The 23,242-nt window shown below is 34.6% G+C and overlaps 2 protein-coding genes and 2 non-coding genes across 9 annotated transcripts in view; 2 read left to right on the top strand and 2 right to left on the bottom strand.

Annotated features, from left to right (window-relative positions):
* LOC100371856 (rho-associated protein kinase 2-like) overlaps window positions 1–8,365 on the bottom strand; it is a 67,922-nt gene extending 59,557 nt beyond the window's left edge. For all 3 annotated transcript variants that reach the window (XM_085492891.1, XM_085492893.1, XM_085492892.1), the window contains exon 1: window positions 7,821–8,365. In XM_085492891.1, the coding sequence (XP_085349017.1) occupies window positions 7,821–7,904 (84 nt within the window). In that variant the 5' untranslated portion in view covers window positions 7,905–8,365. The remainder of the gene's footprint in view (window positions 1–7,820) is intronic.
* A 3,102-nt stretch (window positions 8,366–11,467) lies between these two features.
* Window positions 11,468–11,539, top strand: TRNAA-CGC (transfer RNA alanine (anticodon CGC)). Its single transcript has one exon. It is a non-coding gene; the product is annotated as a tRNA-Ala (tRNA).
* Window positions 11,540–14,577: 3,038 nt separating this feature from the next.
* TRNAA-CGC (transfer RNA alanine (anticodon CGC)) lies at window positions 14,578–14,649 on the top strand. The gene has a single exon. It is a non-coding gene; the product is annotated as a tRNA-Ala (tRNA).
* A 3,106-nt stretch (window positions 14,650–17,755) lies between these two features.
* LOC100371552 (stromal membrane-associated protein 2-like) overlaps window positions 17,756–23,242 on the bottom strand; it is a 34,814-nt gene continuing 29,327 nt past the window's right edge. For all 4 annotated transcript variants that reach the window (XM_085493134.1, XM_085493135.1, XM_085493137.1 and 1 more), the window contains one exon: window positions 17,756–23,138. In XM_085493134.1, the coding sequence (XP_085349260.1) occupies window positions 22,953–23,138 (186 nt within the window). In that variant the 3' untranslated portion in view covers window positions 17,756–22,952. The remainder of the gene's footprint in view (window positions 23,139–23,242) is intronic.

Below are 23,242 nucleotides of genomic sequence, written 5' to 3'. Positions count from 1 at the left end.
GCCCAAAACATTGACCAACTCAGTTCCAAAAATGGATGACAGTTCTATGTTGTTCTCATAAACTATGTAAAGTGATGATAGTTGCCATGGAGATGACAGTGTGACTACTCATCTTTCATGAGATGCCAACAATTTAATAAGCAAAATAGGCAGCAAGCCCAGACACCTGTGAGAATGGGGTAAGCAGAAAACATTTCCCAGGTGACCTGGCTAACATACAAATGTATATATGCAAACTTCCCCAGAGCCATTCAAGAATCCATGAAGGTTGGAATTTTTGGAAACTGAAGAATAAATTTTGAATAAATTAATTACGAATAAATTAAGACAAACAGTGCTTCTTATTTTTTATTACTTATTCCACCATTACTCACACTTAACTTTAATAGTTCATATGAAAGACATAATTTGAATGCAGAATAAATGAAAAGTGAAAACATATTAGAAATTTTTTACAGATTTCTTTTCTGTAGAACTGTTAAATTTCATTTACTTGCTAAAAAATATGTACAGATGAAAATTCAACACTGTATGTTGTTTTATCACAACAACAATTTAACAAAAATGAAAAATGTTGAGACTCTTTCTCAAATTCCACATTTATACATTCTTATTTTCTGGCTACATTTATATTTTGATGACTTATTTTAGCAGACACATAATTACAAATCTGCATTCTAGTAAAAGAGAAAAGACATAATCCACAGATGTTCACTGGATATATATAGATAAATCACCATGGTAACAGTAGCCTCGTAATCCGGGCTCAAAAATAATATTCTGTCTCTGGAAGCCTCTAGATTATGGACAACCATTTTGAAAAGCTGACACATGTATATTCTTGCGTTTATGTTACCATGGATACGCATAAATTAATATTAAATATTAGTTGATTGACAGTTTGTTTCAATGACAAACTGGTATAATATTTGTATATCAGTTTTAAAAATTTCTAGTAGTCAATTAAATTTTGAAATATGATAGCAGTAGATTGAGTACGGATAGCTAGTATGTCATGACTGATGTGGAATTTAAAGAATTGTCTCCTTCATACATGTAATACAACCCCCATACACATCTTCATCACTTTGACAAAACAATGGCAAAAATACATTGTTTCTTACTATGGTTAGAATAGTTTCAAGATTATAACGACATCATCTCTTAGTATTATTAACACTTTCATTTACGTACATGATAGATATAATATGAGGTTATTACGAGAATATCTCAAAGTATGCACAAAGACAATACAGTAGCGGAGTAGCGGAGGTCGATGCTACGGCGTACTGTCTGAGTGCATATTTTGAGGTATTCTCGTAATAACCTTATTATTATACATCTTTTCCTTCTAAGGATACATCATGGGAATGCCAAAATCCAAAATGTTGAGAACAGAAACGGCGAACTTCTTTGTGTGCAGTCCGTTCAAACCCTGATGGCAGCCATGTTTGTTTTTATTATTAGAGAACGCTTGTGCACGTAATCATTCCATATTTAGATTTCGCATTTCCTTATATGGTAGGATGAAAATACCCAGTAAAATACCGAAAAATTTCGGCACGCTGTATAATAATATAAAATAATTCATATTTTAAAGATCTAGTGTAAAATAAATGCACTTTTTTAACCTTTTCACCGTCAGACATTCTTGACCAAGTTTTACTGCAATATTTCTAGAAATGAACCCTAATTTTGGGGTCTCAATCTTCTGAAGGAAAGTGCAGACTATAAACTGGACTATTTTATAAATTTGTGATGAAAAGAGGAAACTGGTGGTGAAAAGGTCTAGAGAAGTGCTTTTAATAATATTAATAGGGACTGTATTTGCTCTATATGAAACACATTTCCAATAAAAATCAAATACCGCATTTTTTTTTATTAAATCATTGAAATATGATTTATTTTGACCTGTCATTTACGTAAGTACATGCACTCGTATTTATAAATTCTTTATTCACACTATTTTATTATTGTACCACTACTATAGGTTTCACATTATTATTAGATAATGTGTAGCCCCACGTATTTTTTAATCCATTTTTTTTAAAGACTACAACTTCAAGTTCGTATTACCAACATTAAAAAAACCTCAATTTTTTTTAAATATAAATTTTTAAAACTTTTCATTAATATTGCATTTACATCACTGATTTATCGCATAGTTATCACATTACAGTTGCACGCGTATCACTTTTACATCCCATTTTGATTACCTCATTCAGCTCGTACAATGTACATACAAAATATTTTAACAATCGTCATACCAATTTAAACTTGCACGTACTCGGAGAAGACATTGCCACTCGAAATCAATGATTGTTGTTCTTTTTAAATATTGTGCTCGATGACAGTTCTATCAGTTTCATTTTACAGAGCTGTGTAGCCATCATCTTATCATAATGGCAATTTAATGAGCCATCATTGCGTTGCCCAAGCCCAGACGAACGTTACATCGTGTATTCAATGAATTTTCGCCAGTGGATTCAGCCTTTCTGTCGGCTCGGCAGCACACTCATCCATGTGCAAAAATATGAAATGCGAGAAGGATAAACGTCAGACACAAATGCGATAAATGCGCAATAAGTTGAATGTTGTATAGTGGCTACATACAACATCAGAGGTTCCGTTATCTCAAAATCAGCTTAGGAAACTTTGTCCAAAAAGGGAACTACATGTACTGTCATGGGACATTTCTAGTTATTTGCCGTATTTTGGGTAACAGTAAATTTAACAAAAAACGCGTTGTTTGAATGATTGAACAGCATTAGGAAATTTTTTTTTAAAAATACCAGCAAATTGTTAATGTCTGGTGAGTCTGATTCACTGCAGTTGATTCAGCTTATGTACTAGACAAAATTTAATTTAGTTCACGTTTCTGAAATCCAGACACTGTAAATGTAAATACAAGCATGGAAGTAAAAATATGAGCCACCAAACGTTAAACTCTCTCGTGTCAAATTGCAGAATATATGTCGTCTTCTTTATGTTTTCATTATTATAGGTTCATGCCATCAGAATATTGAATATTTTATAGAAAATAGTCAAAATTAGCATTTTTAAATTGGTTTCCATGGTGAGATTATTTCTTCATATCTAGAAACCTTGTTTGTTTACATGAGATGAAAAAGTCATTTGCTAATATTGTTAACACATTTCGAAAAAATTTTACATTTAATTTAGTGAGTTACCAGTGTATAATGCGTTTTCAACTACTGTGGAATATTTTATTTTCGCTGGAATTGACTTTCGCTGAAAAGGCTTTTTGGGCGTTTTGTATGGAATTTATTTTCATTGATTTTTGACGAGTTTAATGTGAAATATAGGAAAAAAAGTATATTCGCTGGATTTTATTTTCACGGAATCATCCCTTCAGCGAAAATAGCGAAAATAAATTCCAAGCGAAAATAAAGTATTCCACAGTATAAACAAAAGAAAGTTCTCTCCCATAATGCATTGCTCATATATGCATAGCAGCATGCCCAATAGTGCAAAATTTGAATTCGGTGAAATATGCCTCAAGGGCTACAACATGTAAATTTCGTGACAGCCACGATGCGGCTTGTCCCAAAGACAACAATTTTACTACTGCAAGATTACCACAATCTTCTCTAACTTATGAAATTTGGGAACGTTTGTCTCAGACAAAATGAAAGTGGTCAATATGACAGCTTTTCAAATTTTGATGTGTTTGGTTCATTTGTATCAATGTATGGAAGCAAAGGCTCAATGTACAAATAAAGCAGGATTATGTTTTGTTTTACAGCTTTCAGATATAGACTCGAAATCTATTATTTCTGATTCAGTGCATGTCCATCATCAGTGCACTTCACTTATACTTTTAACAAAGCACATGTCAAATCACTGTGGGTATACTTCCAGATCTGATACCCTATGGCAACGATGTATGTCCGTCAAATTTGTCAATGTCAAGTCTAATATGCAGACAGAACCTTTAAAAAATGTAAGTGGGACTTTCACTAGGTGTGGCCATGAAACGCTTCTCTCAACAGGTTTCATTTTCACATCCCAGTTGGTTATGGTAAAACCATTTATTTCCACTGATATTTAATTTTTCACTATTTTGAGCAATTTCACTGGATTTTAAGTGCACAAACTTGGTAGAGATACAATAAATTCTATTGTTATGTTCGTGTGGATTCAATTTAGCGAATATTACGTATCAGTGAAAGTAGCGAAATTAAAAACCAACGGATAATTAATCACCAGTTAATTGATCACCAGTTTTGAAAACAAAATTGATAAAAACATGGGGATTAAGTTGGTGAAAGGTCACAAAAGTTGACTATAGTGTCAAAGGTTTGCAAACATTTATATACACTGTAGTTTTATTGGAGATTGAATTAATATACGCAATACATGATGACATGCACGTGTGAGTGAAACCGGATTCACTTATGTAATCTATGATCTGACGGCTGTATATTCTAAGAGGCTTTGTTTCAAGTTAAATTTAAAATCCAGTGACATGCACAGATTTACTCAATACTTGGTCAGTATATCCAATGTTACCCTATACGCAGCTAGCAGTAACTAGAGTAAGTTACTCTTCCATAAAATTGAAGAACCTCAGCAGCTGAGTCCCAATGTCTTAATAGAGCCGCTTGCTATAAAACCAAGGGGTACATGTACAACAGAATACTGTACTTCAGTAATTACTGTAAAACCATTTATTTTCACTGACATTTAATTTTACTATTTTGATGTTACATTGTATGAGCATATTCACTGTGTTTTAATTTCATGAACGAAGGAAGCAATGAGTTTTATTATTATACATGTTTATGTTGATTTAATTTTTACTTATTTAACAGTATCAGCAAAACTAGAGTAATTAAATCCCAGTGAATAATGAATGCATTTATAATATGGTACATGTGTACATTTCTCTTGATACTGTAAAATCATTACATGTAATTTAGCAGTGAAAACAATGAGTTGCAGTATCAATTGTTATTTTACACATATTTTGAAATTTAAATTCAACGACTTAAACTTTTCAATAGTGAAAATTAGAACACACTGATAAATTAAAGAGCCACTGTACAATCCCTGGGACTACACCAGTGCATCATGGGAAATGCAATGCATCTGTGGTCAAAATATGTTTTTATTTTAATGATCCAGTGACTATTAATAGAACACATGCTTACATAAAAAACAGAGATGTGTCTGTGGTAAAAATAAGTCATATTTCAATATTTCAGAATAATAAATGCAACTGTTGATTTACATGCACTTCTTATAGTGCAAAAACATGTAGTACATTAATATAAACTATAAATTCATTTTTGCCAAATTTCATGCTAAGATCTAACTCTTAGTACTTGTAAGCAATGGATCTGATAATGACCTTGATATTGATATTGTGTTTATTTCCCTAAAGTTTCATCCACCATTAAAAACTACTTGAAATACTTGTCCTTGTACTTGTTAAGACCTGCCAGCAATGTAGCTTGAAATCAGTCACAACATGTATTACATGTATATAGAATGGCAGCTACTAGTATGTTATCCCTGCCCCAAGGAAAAATAAATTTCTCCGAGAATGCACAATAACTAGGATTTCCATTTCATGCCAGTGTTCTCCCCAGAGGGGGAAATAGCATAGAATATTAGCTAATTTGCATAACAGAATATGTTTATTATCTTCATAGTATTTAATTTAATATACTGTTTTATACTCAGTGATGTGGAAATTAGCCAGTAGTTGCTCATAACAACCACCAACTTTGAATAAATACAAACTAGTTTTGCTTTTCGTAATAAAATACAAAAAATATATTGACAGAGTGGAGTGGAAGAAGTGGATCAACTACCTTGTCATTTTTCCTTAATTATGTAATTATATGCAAATAATTTGGGAAGGGGTTATATAAATGTAATAGTAGTAATTAAGTTAATTAATTTCGTTTTCCTTATTATATTTGGATAACAAACTATTGGGCTAATTTTTAAATCGAAATAGCACAAGCAAAATATTTTAATTTAATATTATGGCTAAAACTTAAATTAATTGAAGCAATTACATTTGAAGAAACTTAATTTTTACTGCTAGGAACTTTTGCGATTTGATGGCATTCAGGAAAACAAAATTTCACGAAAGTCGCCGACATTTGTGCCACATGACCCAAAAATATTCTTCAACATTACACAATTTCATGCATCTCTGAGTCTCGAAAATTTAAAGCGGTTTACAGTAATTAGTACTAATTAAGCGTACATTTATGGCAAGAACAGGTTATTTTGATAACACTAACGACTTCCTGGTGTGCACTTGAACTCAACTGCACATACAGTTTATGCATATTTTTTTAGAAATATGATACCCTAGTCCTAATGTGATCACCATTACAGAGAAGGAGCCAGGAGAGTTCAAAGAGGCCCACAAAACCAGGATGAATGGTGCACTGTTGTTTGGGAACAGAAAAATGGCAGCGTACTGTGACCCGGTCAATAGACTGTGGACAGTTTTCTAGATCAGAGTTGCAGTGTACTATTACCGTAATCCAGTTTATAGTCTGTGGCCGATCTGAGGAATTATCTCACAGGCCTATAAAGCACGTCTCTGAAACACCATTTATTGTATGCTGGATCTTAAAGGTTGCATTCCAACTTTGTAAATTGGAAAGGTTGACCAAATGTACACACCATGAAATTGTAAAGATCATTAATGGGTAATAGGAAATTACATGCAGAATATGGTTTTCAGTGTTCATCATTAATACAGCAAGATATATAAAAAAAATATACACTCACTGTGTTTAGGAGGATATGTTTGTCTTTCAGGGTCAATCAACATTGTAGATAAGTTAGTCTAAGGGATAAGATTCTCCAAATGAAATGGGTGAGCAAGTGAGAGCAGGATACCTACTTTTAACGGCATTGTGTTCAATATGGTCCCATGTTACACGTACAGTACGAGGGAAATACACAGTTTACAAAAAATTTGAACACACGCTACGCTGCACGTCTGCATGCCTATAATATTTAGGCACAAAACAGTGACCAAAATATAAAAAATAGTGGACTTCCAGTTGATATACAGGCTGTGGCAGATTATGCAAAGTAAGAAAGGTCATTCATGGGAAAATATCTTTAGAAACGTGCTTCAATGATAAGTCTATCTTTATCTGACAAGAGCAACTGAATTTTAGCTTCAAGCGTTTGTTTCAAGTAATGTTGAGCAGCAGTTTTTTTATAACGTAACGTAATTCGCGCATGATCTGATCGACTCAATCTTGATGTCACGTTTCACGTGCTGCAATGTTCTACGATTACGTTTAGAGTGGGCTCGTCGTCCGGTACATGTAATACCTGCAGCATATTAGAATTAATTTACATATAACCTTACAGGGCAAGCAACTGTAACAATGTGCATGACATAATAGCAACTGATGACACCCACTATTCACACCCATTTTTTTTTTTTTGACGGTCTGGTAGCTACCAACGGAAACGTGTATATGAATAAACTGAATGCAGAAACAGAAGCCAGTGCAAATAGCCTGGGGACACATTAACAGTGGGTCATAGGGCAAGGCTGGTAGATCACGTGAATTGCTTTGGGTATTTGTAAAGATCGGGAGATGACAGTTTAAAGTCGGTCGATTTGTGAACTAACGAGGCGGTGTGCAAGAGCACTGTTACCCAATCCTTATACGACTGTTAAAAGTTCTCATAAGATCGAATTATAAACGTCATGTTAGTTACAAATGGGAGCAAAGGTAGACGTCGCATATCGCATCACAGTAATCTATGTATGATTGATTGCGACCTTGTGTTAAAATTGTACTTACAAGTAGTGACTCGACATGTATCTGTGATTTGGGATCCCGTACACTCCTCTCTAGGAGGTTATACCGTGTATCCAAGTCTGTCATATTGTCGTTAGTTTACCCACGTGGAAAGTCAGATCAACATTCCAGAGCAATATTACATCCACGGTAAACTGTAGTTTTAAGGTTCCATGAACGCTTCCCAGACTCAAGAGAGCATGAGCAACGCCTCGGCGATGGAAAAGCCGTTCGTCGTGTCCCGAGCGGGAACTCGATTTACGCTGTTTAGAAAGTACTCAAGCAGGATTTATCGTCTTGAATCGTTAGTGATTAAGCCCGACGTTCGTTCACTACACTTCGTCCCTCCCACAATACATGCAGTTACGAAGTCCGTGACATCGCATTGTTAAGGCCCATCAGCCATGAAAAGTCAATCTGTGGTTACTTGAGCGTTGCCTTTCCGTTCGTCCCAAGAGTGGTCCGATCAGTCAAACGACGAAGCAAACTTCAAACTTGTTTTGACCGACCCTCCTATTTCGACGACTCCATTTTCAAAATGGCCGAATACTGATAATATGCCAGGATCTTATTTCCTGTACCCATGATGCAATGCGAGCAACTCGAATTGCACTTAGCATAGTTTAAGTTGTCCTCTGTTGTTTATTATTTATTTTTGCCATATCTTGTATATTATTTATGAAAGAAATTAAGATACTGGATATTATATATTCAACCGTCTAATATGGCATATAATGAACTTTTATCACAGTAGACACAACTTTATTTCTTTTAAAAATACCGTCACCTTGTCATATAAAAATGTTTACCTGACGATTTCATTTTTTTTTGTTTTATTTTGTTTTTTAGGGTAGGGTAAATGTAAACTATATTTGTCACACTAGAACCCGGTTAATTATTCAGGGTCTTTGTTTTATTTTGGGCTTTTCCTGAACGAAATGATTGCATACTAATTTTTAAAAATATTAAGTAGTTATTTTCCAGTTCTTCAATAGCAAGAACAGGGTTTTTTTTTATCTTATTTTTCTGGGTCAGGTATAGGAGTTGTTTAACTCTGAACATCATGAAATTCCTACCAGTTCCCGACCAGGTGATAACTGGGTAATCATGACAACTGTCCGTCAGGGTACAAGTTATTTTGCCGCGCAACAACATTGCATCTAGTTGTCGCCGTCACGTCTATCCAACTAGTGTAAACCCCTATCAATAATTAATGCGTTTACAGTACAGACCAGCCATCAATTAAAATCCAGTGAATATAAAAATAAGTTAATGTTCCTTTCACAGAACAACCCGAATAATTTTTTAAAAAGCACACGAGTGAACGTCTCAATCAGCCAAAATATGACCCCAATAAATCGTTTTCTTCTTGCAGTCTATAATTTTAATTGCAATCTGTGTTGTTGATTTACTAATAATATAATTCACATTAGAGTAATTTGTAATCAACAGCTGTTTCAAATAAAAACGAAATAAATTAGACTGATATTTCGACAGAGGGCGTGATTCCCATTCGAATGAGTTTGCTCATGAACTGGCGGGGAACCAGACTCTTGAATGATTTATCCAACGTGGGGTGAGATCATGTCCACCGTCGCCATGGCAAATTTGTTGTATTCAAATGTTGATCCAATTTTCAAATCAGTTTTGAGCCTAACCCCAACTTTTATCTTGTTTTATTTGCAAAAGTAGTTATGCCAAGGTAAATTGCCGTCTCAAGTAGGTGTGTGTTTACTCTTGTCAGCTATTCATATTTACCACAAGTACACAACTACGTCATTTACACGAATATGTCAGCATTGCGCCATCATTAGCTCTGTGTCTGTGAATGTGGAGCTCTTCGTTTTTGCTAGGACCTTGTCGACACCCCCACAAATTTACATTGAAAATTCCACTCTAAATACCACCCCTAAACAGCCATTTACGCTGGGCTATGCCATTATGTGCGCGTATACGTCATGTACGCATATACGTCATGTACGCATAATGTACGCATATACGTCAAGTGTGCAAGACTTGAACCACTGTTTCAAATAGCATCATATAAAATCTATTTGATGGAGAGAGAATTCCACTATCCCAGTATCTACTAGGCGCCACTAGAGGAAAGAGCATAACACAGAACCATAAATTACTATGCTACATACTCGTCTCATTGAAAGCAGCTATCCACGTGACACGGGTAAAGAAAATGAAAGGACTACCTAAAACTGACGTCACTCAAGCATTTAAGGCGAGACTAAAATAGAGAATTAACACAGAGTACAACTACCATCATCTCAATCATACCGTCGATCAGTTCAAGTACCGGTGGTGTAACAACAATGCGCTGGCATCCATTGTAGAAGATAAACTCATCTATCCGGCTTATTTGAAGTAACACCCTAATACAAATTGTATTCATAATCTTACTTGTTAATAACATTGAGAACTGTATTATTTACAATCAATCGATTAATATTTAAATATTGTCGTTACAACCAACCTGAACAATACTTACTCGCTATATTTATTCGTTAATGATATCTTTTGTTCCTTGTAAACCCATTTTTATCTTTTTTAGTCAAGTAATAACAGACATGTAAATATCTTTTTATACCTGCGAATAAAAAAATTAGAAAATTAGAAACGTATAATGTACGCATATACGTCATGTACGTATAGTGTACGCATTACGTCATGTAAGCATCATGTACGCATTACGTCATGTACGCATAATGTAAGCATTACGTCATTTACGCATAATGTACACATTACGTCATGTACACATAATGTACGCATATACGTCATGTACGCATATACACATTGCGTCATGTACGCATTACGTCATGTACGCATAATATACACATTACGTCATGTACGTATAATGTACGCATATACGTCATGTACGCATAATGTACGCATTGCGTCATGTACGCATATACGTCATGTACGCATTACGTCATGTACGCAAACTATACGCATATACGTCATGTATAATGTACGCATTGCGTCATGTAGGCATAATGTACGTATTGCGTCATGTACGCTACTATACGCATATACGTCATGTACGTATAATGTACGCATTGCGTCATGTACGCATAATGTACGCATTGCGTCATGTACGCATACTATACATATATACGTCATGTACGCATAATGTACGCATTACGTCATGTACGCATATAAATGACGTGCCAAATTGCGTATCTCAGCAATGAACTTCCGAAACAACCGTAAGGCACAAATTTCATCGTTTTTAGAAAACTATATTCCCCTTTATAGACAAGAATTTCCCTTTTTTATTTGTATAATTCTGTACGAGCGCCACTGCAAAACTTGAAAAGCGCGTTTTGTTGATTTTTTTAAAATTATATTCAGCTGTACTCCCGAAATTGAAGACTAATACCCCTTCGAGACTGTCTTGTCTATTTGATATTCAATCTTATTACATTGACTATTATTCTCGTATTTCAACCTAAACCTCTACAAGAGACATTGATAACTACCACATCCCCTAGCGTCTAATATGGTTATATAAGCTCATTTGTATATTATTCATTATCAATTTCAGTAAAGCATTCACCCGTTGGGGAATCATACTAATTACAAAACACACACAAAAAGAGTATCACCGTAAATTTGTTTTAAAAAAGGTTCGTAAGTAAGGGGATGTAGCTCAGTGGTAGAGCGCTCGCTTCGCATGTGAGAGGTCTCGGGTTCAATCCCCGACATCTCCACTGATTTTGGTGAAACTTAAATGCGTGCTGTAGTATTTCTCTTTCACAAATACTAGTCGTCAAATTAAAAAACAATGTGCATATTCCATTGTAAACTGAATGAGCCTCTCACTCGAATTATACAGTGATTGACGTCAAATACATATGAAATTAAAAATCATAAACAGAAAAATAGGTCACTGTATAATGCATATTATTACTTGTATTATCCCTGCACCCGTTCATTTGCTTACTTTTTATATTCGCAATAAATTGTCAGTTGTTGTCAAAGAGCGGTGGTCGTCACGCCGCGCATGCGCACAATCCAATGCGTTCTTCTAATGAAATCAAGAGTATAAATTTTGAACTGGGCGCGACTTGCACTAATTACCGCCGATGACTCCTTCCATACCTTCCAAACACGTAAAAAAATACCCAATTAAAGCTTCATAAAGTCTCAATTTGTACTCGCTGGTCACAGTCAAAATCGCCATCTTTGTTTATATGAGACCCATATCGAGCGCATGTGTGGCGCGACGACCACCGCCCTTTAATATGGTCTTGGTGATAGTTCAGGTGCAGAGGGCCTGTCTTGTATCGTACGAGGGAGGCCCTGGCTCCAATCCCGACATGTCCACTGATTTCATAGTAATTTCTATAACATTAGTTTTAGTGTGTCTGACGCCTATTGGACTATTTGGGATAGGACTTCATTCATTCATTCATTCATTCATTCATTCATTCATTCATTCATTCATTCATTCATTCATTCCTTTGTTCATTTATTCATACTTTCAGGTTGCAGCATACACTAACAGTAATAATTAATAAATGTGTTATTCACATGGCTCTACATCACGTGATTCGTCAAAATATGGTGCGATAGAATAATTTCTATAAACTCGCATGTGAGAGGCATCTGATCACAGGCATCTGATCACACGTTCACATTTCCATCAGTTCCAATATGTATCCATCCTATACTGCCAATAATACACTTGCGAATTTTTATTTTTAATTTTTTAATTTTTATTTTTTTTATTTTTTGTGTTTCTTTAATATGTTTTAAAAATGCAGAGAAAAATTGGATTAAAATACAGGCATGCCATATTTCAAGTCTTGAATCTGTGATAGTTTTTGATACGGCTGCACGGAATAAACGCTCTCTAGCGTCCATGGAAAACATCGTACATTAGGCGAATTATACTGCAGTTGCGTGTCGGTGTGTTGGCAAGTCAACAGTTTTATTGATCCATAATCATAAATTGCGTAAACATTAACAATTTTGAAATTTGAGAGAATCATGAGGAGAAAATAACGGAGGTGTAGCTCAATTAAGGGAATGAACATTTATTATTCCTGAGGGGGTCGGGCAAAACAGAGGGGGGTCAACATATTTTCCAAATATTTTTCTCTTAAAGATTAAGACACAATTTTTTTTATTGAAAACAAAATAAATAAACTGAATATATTTAAATATAATATAAAAAGATCAATAAAAATACATGAATATATATATTTATATAGAGGGGGTAACAAATTGTTCATTTTTTCTAAAGGGGCACCCTCTTTTACAAAGTTAATAAATTTGATTGATTTTTTTGAAAAAGCACCGTGAATTGCCCCCCCCCCCCTTTTAGGAATAATAAATGGTCATTCCCTAAGTGGTAGAGAGCTCGCTTCGCATCATGTGAGAGGCTTCGGGTTCAGATCCCGACATCTCCACTCTCGGGCTTCTTTTAGTAAATTCATCATATTATTTAATTCTTCGTCGGAAGAATTTCATTGGAAACGCGGAACAGGGTAAATACATTGTAATTGAGGTGAGATTGCGACACATGTATCACAGCAGCAACCATAGTTCCTTTATCGCAGGGACTGTAAAACAACCATGCAATACCATGGGAATGCAATGATTTTATTTTGTCTTTGCACACGAACTAAAACTTGTCAAATAGCACAAATCAGATAATCCATTTTGTCAATGCACTCGCTGCGCATGTTTAGAGACATCGAGCTCAATCCCCGACATCTTCCACTGATTTTAGTAAATTCAAAATTTTATTTGATTTAAAGCATCTCTTCCTCAAACATCCAAGAAAACAGAAATGAACTACTGATCATATGTAGTCTATTATACACACAGACTGCCGTATCACAATATCATGTTATGTCTTAACATCCGCTATTGATAGAACAAATGCACAATTTGACTTTGATTCGATGAAGAAATTAAAATGAAATGTGTTCATCGTAACTTGTTTGCGTCTAACTTTGGTGATAGACCTTATGGGCTATTATTATAACTTGACAGATTATCACCTTAAGTGGATTTTACAGTCAGGAAAAATGTATGAATGGACGAACGAAATCCCACCTGAAGTGGTTCATTGTTTTACCTGAACGTGAAATTCACATTGGTATCTGTGATCTGAATATGCTGATGGATTGAACGCGAAGACTGCCACACGCGAAGCAAACACATTATAAGAGCCACACCCCGATGTATTCTATGAATGAATGAATGAATGAATGAATGAATGAATGAATGAATGAATGGGAATACATGAATAAGGGTACCAACTAATGAACCAATGAATCAACTGATGAAATCTCGTAATTAAAGTAGTTGAATGAGTTAAGTTTCATTCCTGGTCTAATTTAAACATTTGTAAAGCATCGCAAAAAAATCATTGAATATGAAGTGAATTGAATGAGGGGCCTTTCACATGTAGCGGGCGCTGTACCAATGAGTTACATGACACTGACGTATATTTAATAAACTGACAATTTATTACAAATCTAACAAATGAATGGTTAGAAAGATGAAAGAATAAATTACATGTAACAATATATTGCTCGAAATAATGGGAGAATATTGCGGATTACATAAATACACTAGGCGGAATATACTGCAGTTGCGTGTCGGTGTGTATTGCGTGTTGGCAAATCAACAGTTTCATTGGGCCATAATCATCAATTTATGCATTGCGAAAACCTCAGACTTGTAATACAACTAGTCTGCGCGAAAACGTAAGAGAAGAATGAAGTAATCAATGGGGGATGTAGCTCTGTGGTAGAGCGCTCGCTTCGCATGTGAGAGGCCTCGGGTTCAATCCCCGACATCTCCAGTAATATTTTATATTAAAAAATCTCACACCAAAGTCCAAGTAAATAAAATAATCGACAAAACGATTAACACGAACAAAACAACTGACAAGTACACTACACTACATTTAGATCAGTAAAAGAAAATATACATGTACTAGTATATAAAGTGAAAATGTTGGTTCAAAGTATGCAAGTTTGAGAAGTTCCTTGGAAAGTCAATAAAGTTGGTTGGAATGCCTAAAACGTTGCCGAGAAAGCTGAAACAAATGATTTTAGAAGAGAAAAATTGCCTAGAAAATTGCTTTGAAAGTCAAAAAGTTGGTTGGAAAATAGGAAAATATTTATGGGAAATTGTAAACAATGGTTGGCAAGCCGATAATGTTGCCTCGAATGTAGAAAAAGTTGTTTAAGATAGCAAAGTCTAACAATCGACTTGACGGTCAAAATAGCTCCGCTATCCTAGAAGAACATTGTGTTACCCAATTGCAAGTTGAGCAAAGCACACACATAAGAATATAATGCGAGTAACCAACAAAAAAGTAGTTTGGTTCTGGCTGTTTAGAACATGTCAACTTAACTTCGTCAAACAATTGGGTTGGTAGTGTTCAAGAAGAATTCAAAAATTTAAAAAGATTTCTTCAAAAATAGAGAATTGAGAATATTGTCACGAAATGAAAAAGTCTGATAGAGGTTCATCTATCAAGTATCAAAGAAGAAGTTGGAAATAGCATTTTACCAAAGATGCCAAAAATATTTGCTAAAAATAGTGAATTGAAGATATCATCACAAAACAAAAAATTCTGACAGAAGTCCACCCAAGGTATCAACGCAATTGAGCAGGTAGTTTTCAAGAAGAAGTCGAAAATAGCATTTTTTACCAAAAATGACAAAAAAAAGAAATGAACAAATCTGACAGAGGTCCACCCAAGAAAACTACAAACCACGTATCAAAGCAAATGAACTTGTAGTTTTCAAAGTCGTTGAAAATAGCACGTTTTAACAAAAATGAAGATATTGTCATGAAATGAACAAATCTGACAGCACATGTACCTACATACCAGGTATCAAAGCAACTGAGCTGGTAGTATTGAAGAAGAAAATGAAAATAGCATTTTTTACCAAAAATATTTACCAAAAATAAAGAATTGAAGATCTCGTTACAAAATGAACAAATCCACCCAAGGAACCAAGTTGGTTGAAAAGGCTTAATAGTTGACTGGATTTTTGAAACTTCTCTTTGTGCTCGTCATATTAAAGCGGAGGGGTTGTTGCGATCGTGTCCTTGAAACTTGAGTCCCAAGTGGCGTAAACAACATGTTGTTTATTTACATCAAACACGTGTTGCGTGACGAACACTCTGGTTTAAGACATAGAAAAGAAAAACATAGATCACAAGTGAAAGTAAAACAAATTGAGGTGCATGTCTATGTTATGCACTTGCTAAAATTGTATGTTTGAGAAAATGCAAGTCTGAGGATGGGAATGAGGCACTAAAATTACATTACCATACATCTCATGAATATGAATGCTTGTTGCCATGGTGCCTGACAATAAATCTTTACATGGGGCTTACAATGTTAACATATGTGTAATGATCAAATTTGAGATTCTGTAATAGGGAATACAGCAATTGCAACTCTTTGTAATTGTATTGTTAGTTCTGGACTAAAGTGGCTAATAGACCCTTTCTACAAGTCAAGCACCCTCTTGTGTTGAATAATATGGTGAAGGGAGTGTCCTCAAGTTTGCAGTTTTAATAAATATCAGTTCAAAATAATGCGTTGAATAAGAGTAAGCTAGGCATAGACCCGATTCAAAAATGTCTAAGCATGTCCAAGTTATCACATTTTAAACAAACAAGATGGCCACCAGTTGGCCATATTTGATCAATTGAATTGACATGTACATGTATCCATTTATGACATGCTAAATATTGATGAAAATGATACATGAATGACAGAGATATAGTAATATGGCCAAAAATAAAAACAGCCGTTATTCGGCCATCTTTGATGTGCCATATACGAATGAAAATGGTTCATAAATCTTGGAAATATTCACCAAAATTAGAGAATTGACGATATCATTACAAAATGAACAAATCTGAGAGAGGTCCACATGTAGTACCTATATATGTAATATCAAAGCAAATGGACTTGTCGTTTTTAACAAGAAGTCTAAAATATCACTTTTTACCAAAAATGACAAAAATATTCACCAAAATTAGATAATTGACGATATCATTACAAAATGAACAAATTTGAGAGTGGTCCACATGTAGTACCTATATATGTAATACCAAAGCAATTGGACTTGTGGTTTTTAACAAGAAGTCGAAAATATCACTTTTTACCAAAAATGACAAAAATATTCACCAAAATTAGAGAATTAAAGATATCATTACAAAATGAACAAATCTGAGAGAGGTACACATGTAGTACCTATATATGTAATATCAAAGCAGTTGGACTTGCGGTTTTTAACAAGAAGTCGAAAATATCACTTTTTACCAAAAATGACAAAAATATTCACCAAAATTAGAGAATTGACGATATCATTACAAAATGAACAAATTTGAGAGTGGTCCACATGTAGTACCTATATATGTAATATCAAAGCAATTGGACTTGTCGTTTTTAACAAGAAGTCGAAAATATCACTTTTTACCAAAAATGACAAAAATATTCACCAAAATTAGAGAACTAAAGATATCATTACAAAATGAACAAATCTGAGAGAGATCTACATGTACCGGTAGTACCTATATATGTAATATCAAAGTAATTGGACTTGCGTTTTTCAACGAGAAGTCAAAAATATCACTTTTTACCAAAAATATTCACCAAAATTAGAGAATTGAAGATACCATCATGAAATGAACAAATCTGAGAGAGGTCTACCCAAGGTACATATACACCAAGTATCAAAGCATTCAGGCTTGTAGTTTTCAAGAAGAAACGACGATGTCGGACAATCACTCATATGATAAGCTCCGCTCGACAAAGTCGACAGCGGAGCTAAAAAATAAAGATGTACGATCTAGGGCAATACGTCTTGTATTCAGAATCTATATTTTACCATTTTGTTCACATGCAATATACCAGCTAAGATGAAACAAAGACTCCATTCACAGTTTAACTTTATTTATTCAGTATAGTACACATCAAAGGGACAAGGTTTGGTGCTTTGACTGATTAAACAACGCCCATTATGATTATTTTTTTCACCAAAGGCTCTACTACAATAAATAGACCATAAAATACATTGCATATTGTACTGATAAATTAAAGACATTTCTAGCACATTTCTGGTTTTCTCATCCACTGTCTCTGCTAGTCATTCAGTCTGTGGAGGCAGACCATTCAAGCAGAAGATACAAAATACACAGCACAAGAGTTTGAGATTGGTGTATGACTCAACAGCATCTATAATAATGTACTAAACAATTTTTAGTAAAGTGCTACAGTCGTTGTAGAGCACATTTGTTGCATACGTCCTATCTAACATAGTGTAACGACTGTAGTGCTTCAACACATAAGGGGGTTTAGTTCCATGGCTGGATGGCTGCGGTTGAGTTAATCTTTAGCAGTTTGGTGCATTTTTTTTCTTCTAAATCTACAGGTTGACAAAATCTGTCATTGTCTATAGACGCCATGCAGTATTCTCACTAGAGAAAAACCACCCCAAAAAATGAAAGGTCTAACTGCTCAATATTTGATAAAGTGTCCAATATGTGAATATTGTGAACCAACCAATCATACACAACTACTTTGATTGGCTGACATTTATCTTTTTTTTTTCAACTGCCAGAGAAGAGAGGAAAAAGAAACATAAACATAAATAGGTAATTTTTGTTGTTGAAAATATTTGATTTACTCCAAACCCAAATGTAAAAAAAAAAATGTGTACTTTTATTTTGTTCTAATCTCCATGATGGACACAAACCCTCAATATCTGTATGGTTGGTAATAACTGTTAAATATTAAAGCGAGAGGGTCGTCACCTGCACACGTACGAGAATAAGGTCCCAAGCGACGATAACACACGCTAAAAATGCAAAAGCTTATGGGTAAATGCTTGTTTTTAAACAATGACAAGCTATGGCCATCTGACGCATGTGCAGGCGACTCCTCCCTGCTTTAAAACACTCGTGTTCGATATGGGTCCCACAGAATGTGTAAAATATAGTTTTCACAAAAATGGAAAGCATGATGGGAAAGCAGTGATTGAAGCATTTTAAAGTGCAAGTTGTTACATGCAACAATTTATATAAACAATGCATTTTACTTGCAATGTTTTATGCTACCAATTTGAACATGCAGCAGCCCTCCAACAAGGATGAAATCCAAATTTCCTTCATTTGATGATGGTCAATGACCCAACATCCTGATCAGTGTTCTCCCTTCTTAACTAAAAAAACTTTTCATCTTCATTTCATACCATATATGGTATCAGTTATGACTTATTTGGGCGACATCATCAATTCAAACTTAACTACAAAACAAAATGGCTTTATAATCAAAATACTAATCTTCAAATGTATATATAACTTGACTAAAAACACAACAAAATAATAATAAAAAAAGCTGGCGTTGAGCTTCGATCATACAATTAAGTGATTTGAGTCAAATTCACAAAAAAATTCAAAAAAAATATACGTCTTGACACTGTCTGTCATCTGGATTAATATACAAGTAACTATTATACAATAGTAAATGGTCAATTCTAGCATCCAAGAATTCTGCACAACAGGCAAGGGTTCACAAAGTTAGAACACTGTCGCATAGAAGTTGGAGCTCAGTTAGGCAAATACTGTTGTGAGGATTGGAGGCAAGGCAAAAACTATTGCACAGGATTAGCACTAAGTTAGGTAAATACTGTTATCCTAGATTGGAGTTAAGTTAGGCAAATACTGTCAGGTGAGTTTGGAATAAAGTTAGGCAAATAAAAGGTCTGGAATGATGATAAATATTAGAATACAAAATGTAGCTTGAATGAGGTTAAGTTTGTTATTACATAGTTGAACGTGACGGAATGCTTCAAGAACCAGTAATCAGTTTAGCCATTTTATATCTATTATGCCACCATACATGCACAAATATTTAAAACAAGTGATAATACAAGAATCTTTCTTTAAAAATATACAACTACAAATATTCACAGAAATCAATCTTACACTGTTCAGTAAATTTATAAATTGTTTTTTTTTTTTTTTTTCCCCACATAGGATAACTTAACAGATTTCACAACTTCTCTAATAATAAAATTGTGTTTTCCACCACTCCGAGTAGTATGTGGAACATCGTACACATGACCACTCATCACAAAAATAAGAACACGAGGCTGACTGGGAAAAATAGGTCAACAGATACAGAGGATCTTTAATACGACTTTGTTGTATTTGAATGATGAATGTACAAACCACTGCAAGTCGCAAAATTGTCAACGCTCACTAAATTTCACTGAAAACTTGAAGAGCCAGCGAAATTTTTCCACATAATCGTGCAATATTTACATTTTTCTCAGAAAATTAAAGCATTTAATAGTACTGCATTCCCTAAATTTCTGCATTAACGCAACACAAGCCAAATACGCAACAAGTTTTTGGAAAATGTTTTCAGCTCTCATCTGTCAATATGTTGAGCTATTTTTACAAGGTTGATTTGTCAATGACAAAGTGCATGTTGCATCAAAATAGTGACTTATGAAATACAAATGTAGATTCTGGCTAACAACACAACATGCACTTCTAACGGAGAGAATATGGTCTGGAGAAAAGAATTTGTGAAGAACAATGTGAAATGGATGCGTTTTGTCCGTTTGTACAACAACAATGCACAGTAAACTATTTTGGTGCCGCACATTTGCAGCATTAAAAGCTTATTTCACATATCCAAGTCGCAATACTTGTCTCAAGGACCACAATGAAATGTTTACTGCTACACGATTCTGTGACCCCCACCCCCTCCACCAAATCGTAATACATTTCTCTCAGACTAACTGTAGGTGTATTTCCAATATGGTAACAGACAGGTACAGCCATGATAATTTCATTGATTTATCTAACATTTTTTCTTCTTCAAATCTTCAAACGTAAAATTACACGACTGGATAATCCATTGCTGTCAATTGTTTGCGATAGGCAGTGACGTTATGCAACCCTGGTACAAGGTTCAACCTTCCAAAAAGGGAAGCAGACGTGTGCCTACACAAATAATTTCATTTGCCCAGATTTCACAGGTCAGATTGAAAGCTACCTTCTCAGCGGGCAGCAGCTTACAAGCTTTAAAACCCACACACCAAGTGCTGCTACCACTAGAGGGCGCAGCAGAATGGTCCAATCATGGTAAAATTGTGTGAGAACAGAAAATTTTACAAATTCATTCTTAAAGGAAATTATCATATAAAACAATAAAATTGCCAAGGCTTGGCCAGTCTAATGGTAATCCTACCAAACGACTGAAACCATATATAACATATATTAAAACTTTCGTGTAAAAATGCAGTCATTTTTTTCTAATACATTACATGTAATGCAATACGTACATTGACCATTTGAGCCCCTTTTGAGTAAAATTTTGCACATTTTTAAAGTTTTTGTTAGTTTTGAATCTTATTGGATACAGATCTGATAAAAATCTTTGTTAAAGTATGGAAAAAATTAAACAAATTTAGTTTTCTGAATGGTGACAAAAATAGACATTGGTGTTCAAAGGGTCAACTAAAGCGGGTCATTTTGATATGGATACTACACGTAGCAACACGTAGCAACACATATACAAATGGGTCAAGTTCGCTGTTTATTTACATTTTTGCACAATCTTACAAACATGGCTGCAAGGAAATACAAACAAACATAATACAAGTCAACGTGTCCATTTGAAAGCCACCATTTTACATGTTAATGTATTACCATGGCAACCACCTTACCGCATGTTAAAATACAGGAATCATAATAATCAATTACATATACTAAAATACATTGTACAATTACCAGCAACCAGCAATTTATGTTAATGGTACAGCCCACATACAGTAGAAAATGGACCGTACCAATACCATAGAGGGAGAAGTAAAGAAGTCTGGTGTGATTCAGCCACAAAATTATACCCTGATTTGAAGATAGCAAATTTCCCCGAGAAAAAAATAAAACAAATGACAGAAAACTTCAAATGCTGACATAAATAATACAAACCCAGAGAAAATACATTTAAATTTTGTATCTTGGAGAAAAAAGAAGTTTTAAATAACATAAACAGAAACCAGTGATTGGGCTGGTGAGAAAAAAAAACACGCTGTTAATAGAAATTGGAGTGAAATTGCATCAACAGTGCTACTGTCCTATCCATAGTCGCTATCAAAATCGACAAGATCTCGCCAGTCAGAATTTTATGTAAATTAGCGAGTGTTTGCTGTTTAATTGTGGGCTTGGGACAATATGCTGAGAGTACTGGTATTATTTATGGCAAAGAAATTGAACAAAAATAAATGATTGTAATTTCATTGTTATTTATAACAGAGTCATCATAGAGAATGAACCGAGAGATACAATCTCACTATGATAAGACTCCTGATAAGTTATGGACTCAAGGCTAACAACGGATAATTTTTTTTCAAGATTCAGCTGAGAATTTTATCAACCTTCCCCATGTTATATGGTGACAGTATCAACAATGGAGACAACAATGGAGTTGATCTGCACTTCTTAACCAAACACAGAAATGAAAACATTTTTCATTGCCATTCTTCCGAAAGATTTATGTGGAGACAAACGGTAAATGACAAAGAACAGTAAATAAGGAAAAAAATATACAGCCGGAATAATACTAAATTTGTTCAGTCCCTTGTAAAGTTTAAATGAATTGAACTTAACAAACTTGGGAATTTTTGATTTCAAATGTGCTATATTACAATACTTTATATTACAATACCATGGCCGGAAAATGCTGAAAAGTACTGTGTATATTCTCGACCATGCCACATCTGGGTATTATACAACAAAACAAAATGCAGCATAGACTTTAGCAATGAAGTTTGAAAATGAGGCGTCATTACAAGGTCAAGAGTACCTGAAACTGGATCCCAATTGTAGGCAAGAAATATATACATGCTTGTTATGCATACAGAGAGAATTTTAAGTTAATTTGGGTAAAAGTGGTCAATAGTTACGAATTGAAAGAAAGTTATAATTTAAGCTGCATCAAAATTGTGAATGATCCAGCGTATTCAAATTTTATTACAAAGTGACCAATGGGCTTGTAGACTTCAATTTAAATTCAACTGACCAACCAATCACTGATTTTTGAATATTCCCATCTTCATGTTACTTCCACAATTGAGTACTTAAAGTTTGACCTGAGCCAGTCATAGCTCCCCAACCGCCGGCTCCAGCTGCAGCAGAGATGCCTGGCTGTAGTCCTTGTGTTGGCTGCTGCCATCCCATCTGTGCAGGGACACCGGCGGTGCTGCCGCCACCGCCGACACGTAATGCCTGCATCTGTTGCTGTACCTGCACCGAGAAAGAGTGTACATGTCAGTAAGCATTTTACTAATGACAACAAAAAACTACTAGATAAACAGTAGGCTAAGTCAGTGGTCATGTGGCTATATTCA

Source organism: Saccoglossus kowalevskii, chromosome 18, assembly GCF_978046115.1.
Source record: "Saccoglossus kowalevskii chromosome 18, keSacKowa6.1, whole genome shotgun sequence".
Taxonomy (NCBI): domain Eukaryota; kingdom Metazoa; phylum Hemichordata; class Enteropneusta; family Harrimaniidae; genus Saccoglossus; species Saccoglossus kowalevskii.
This window is presented reverse-complemented; position numbering and strand designations above follow the sequence as displayed.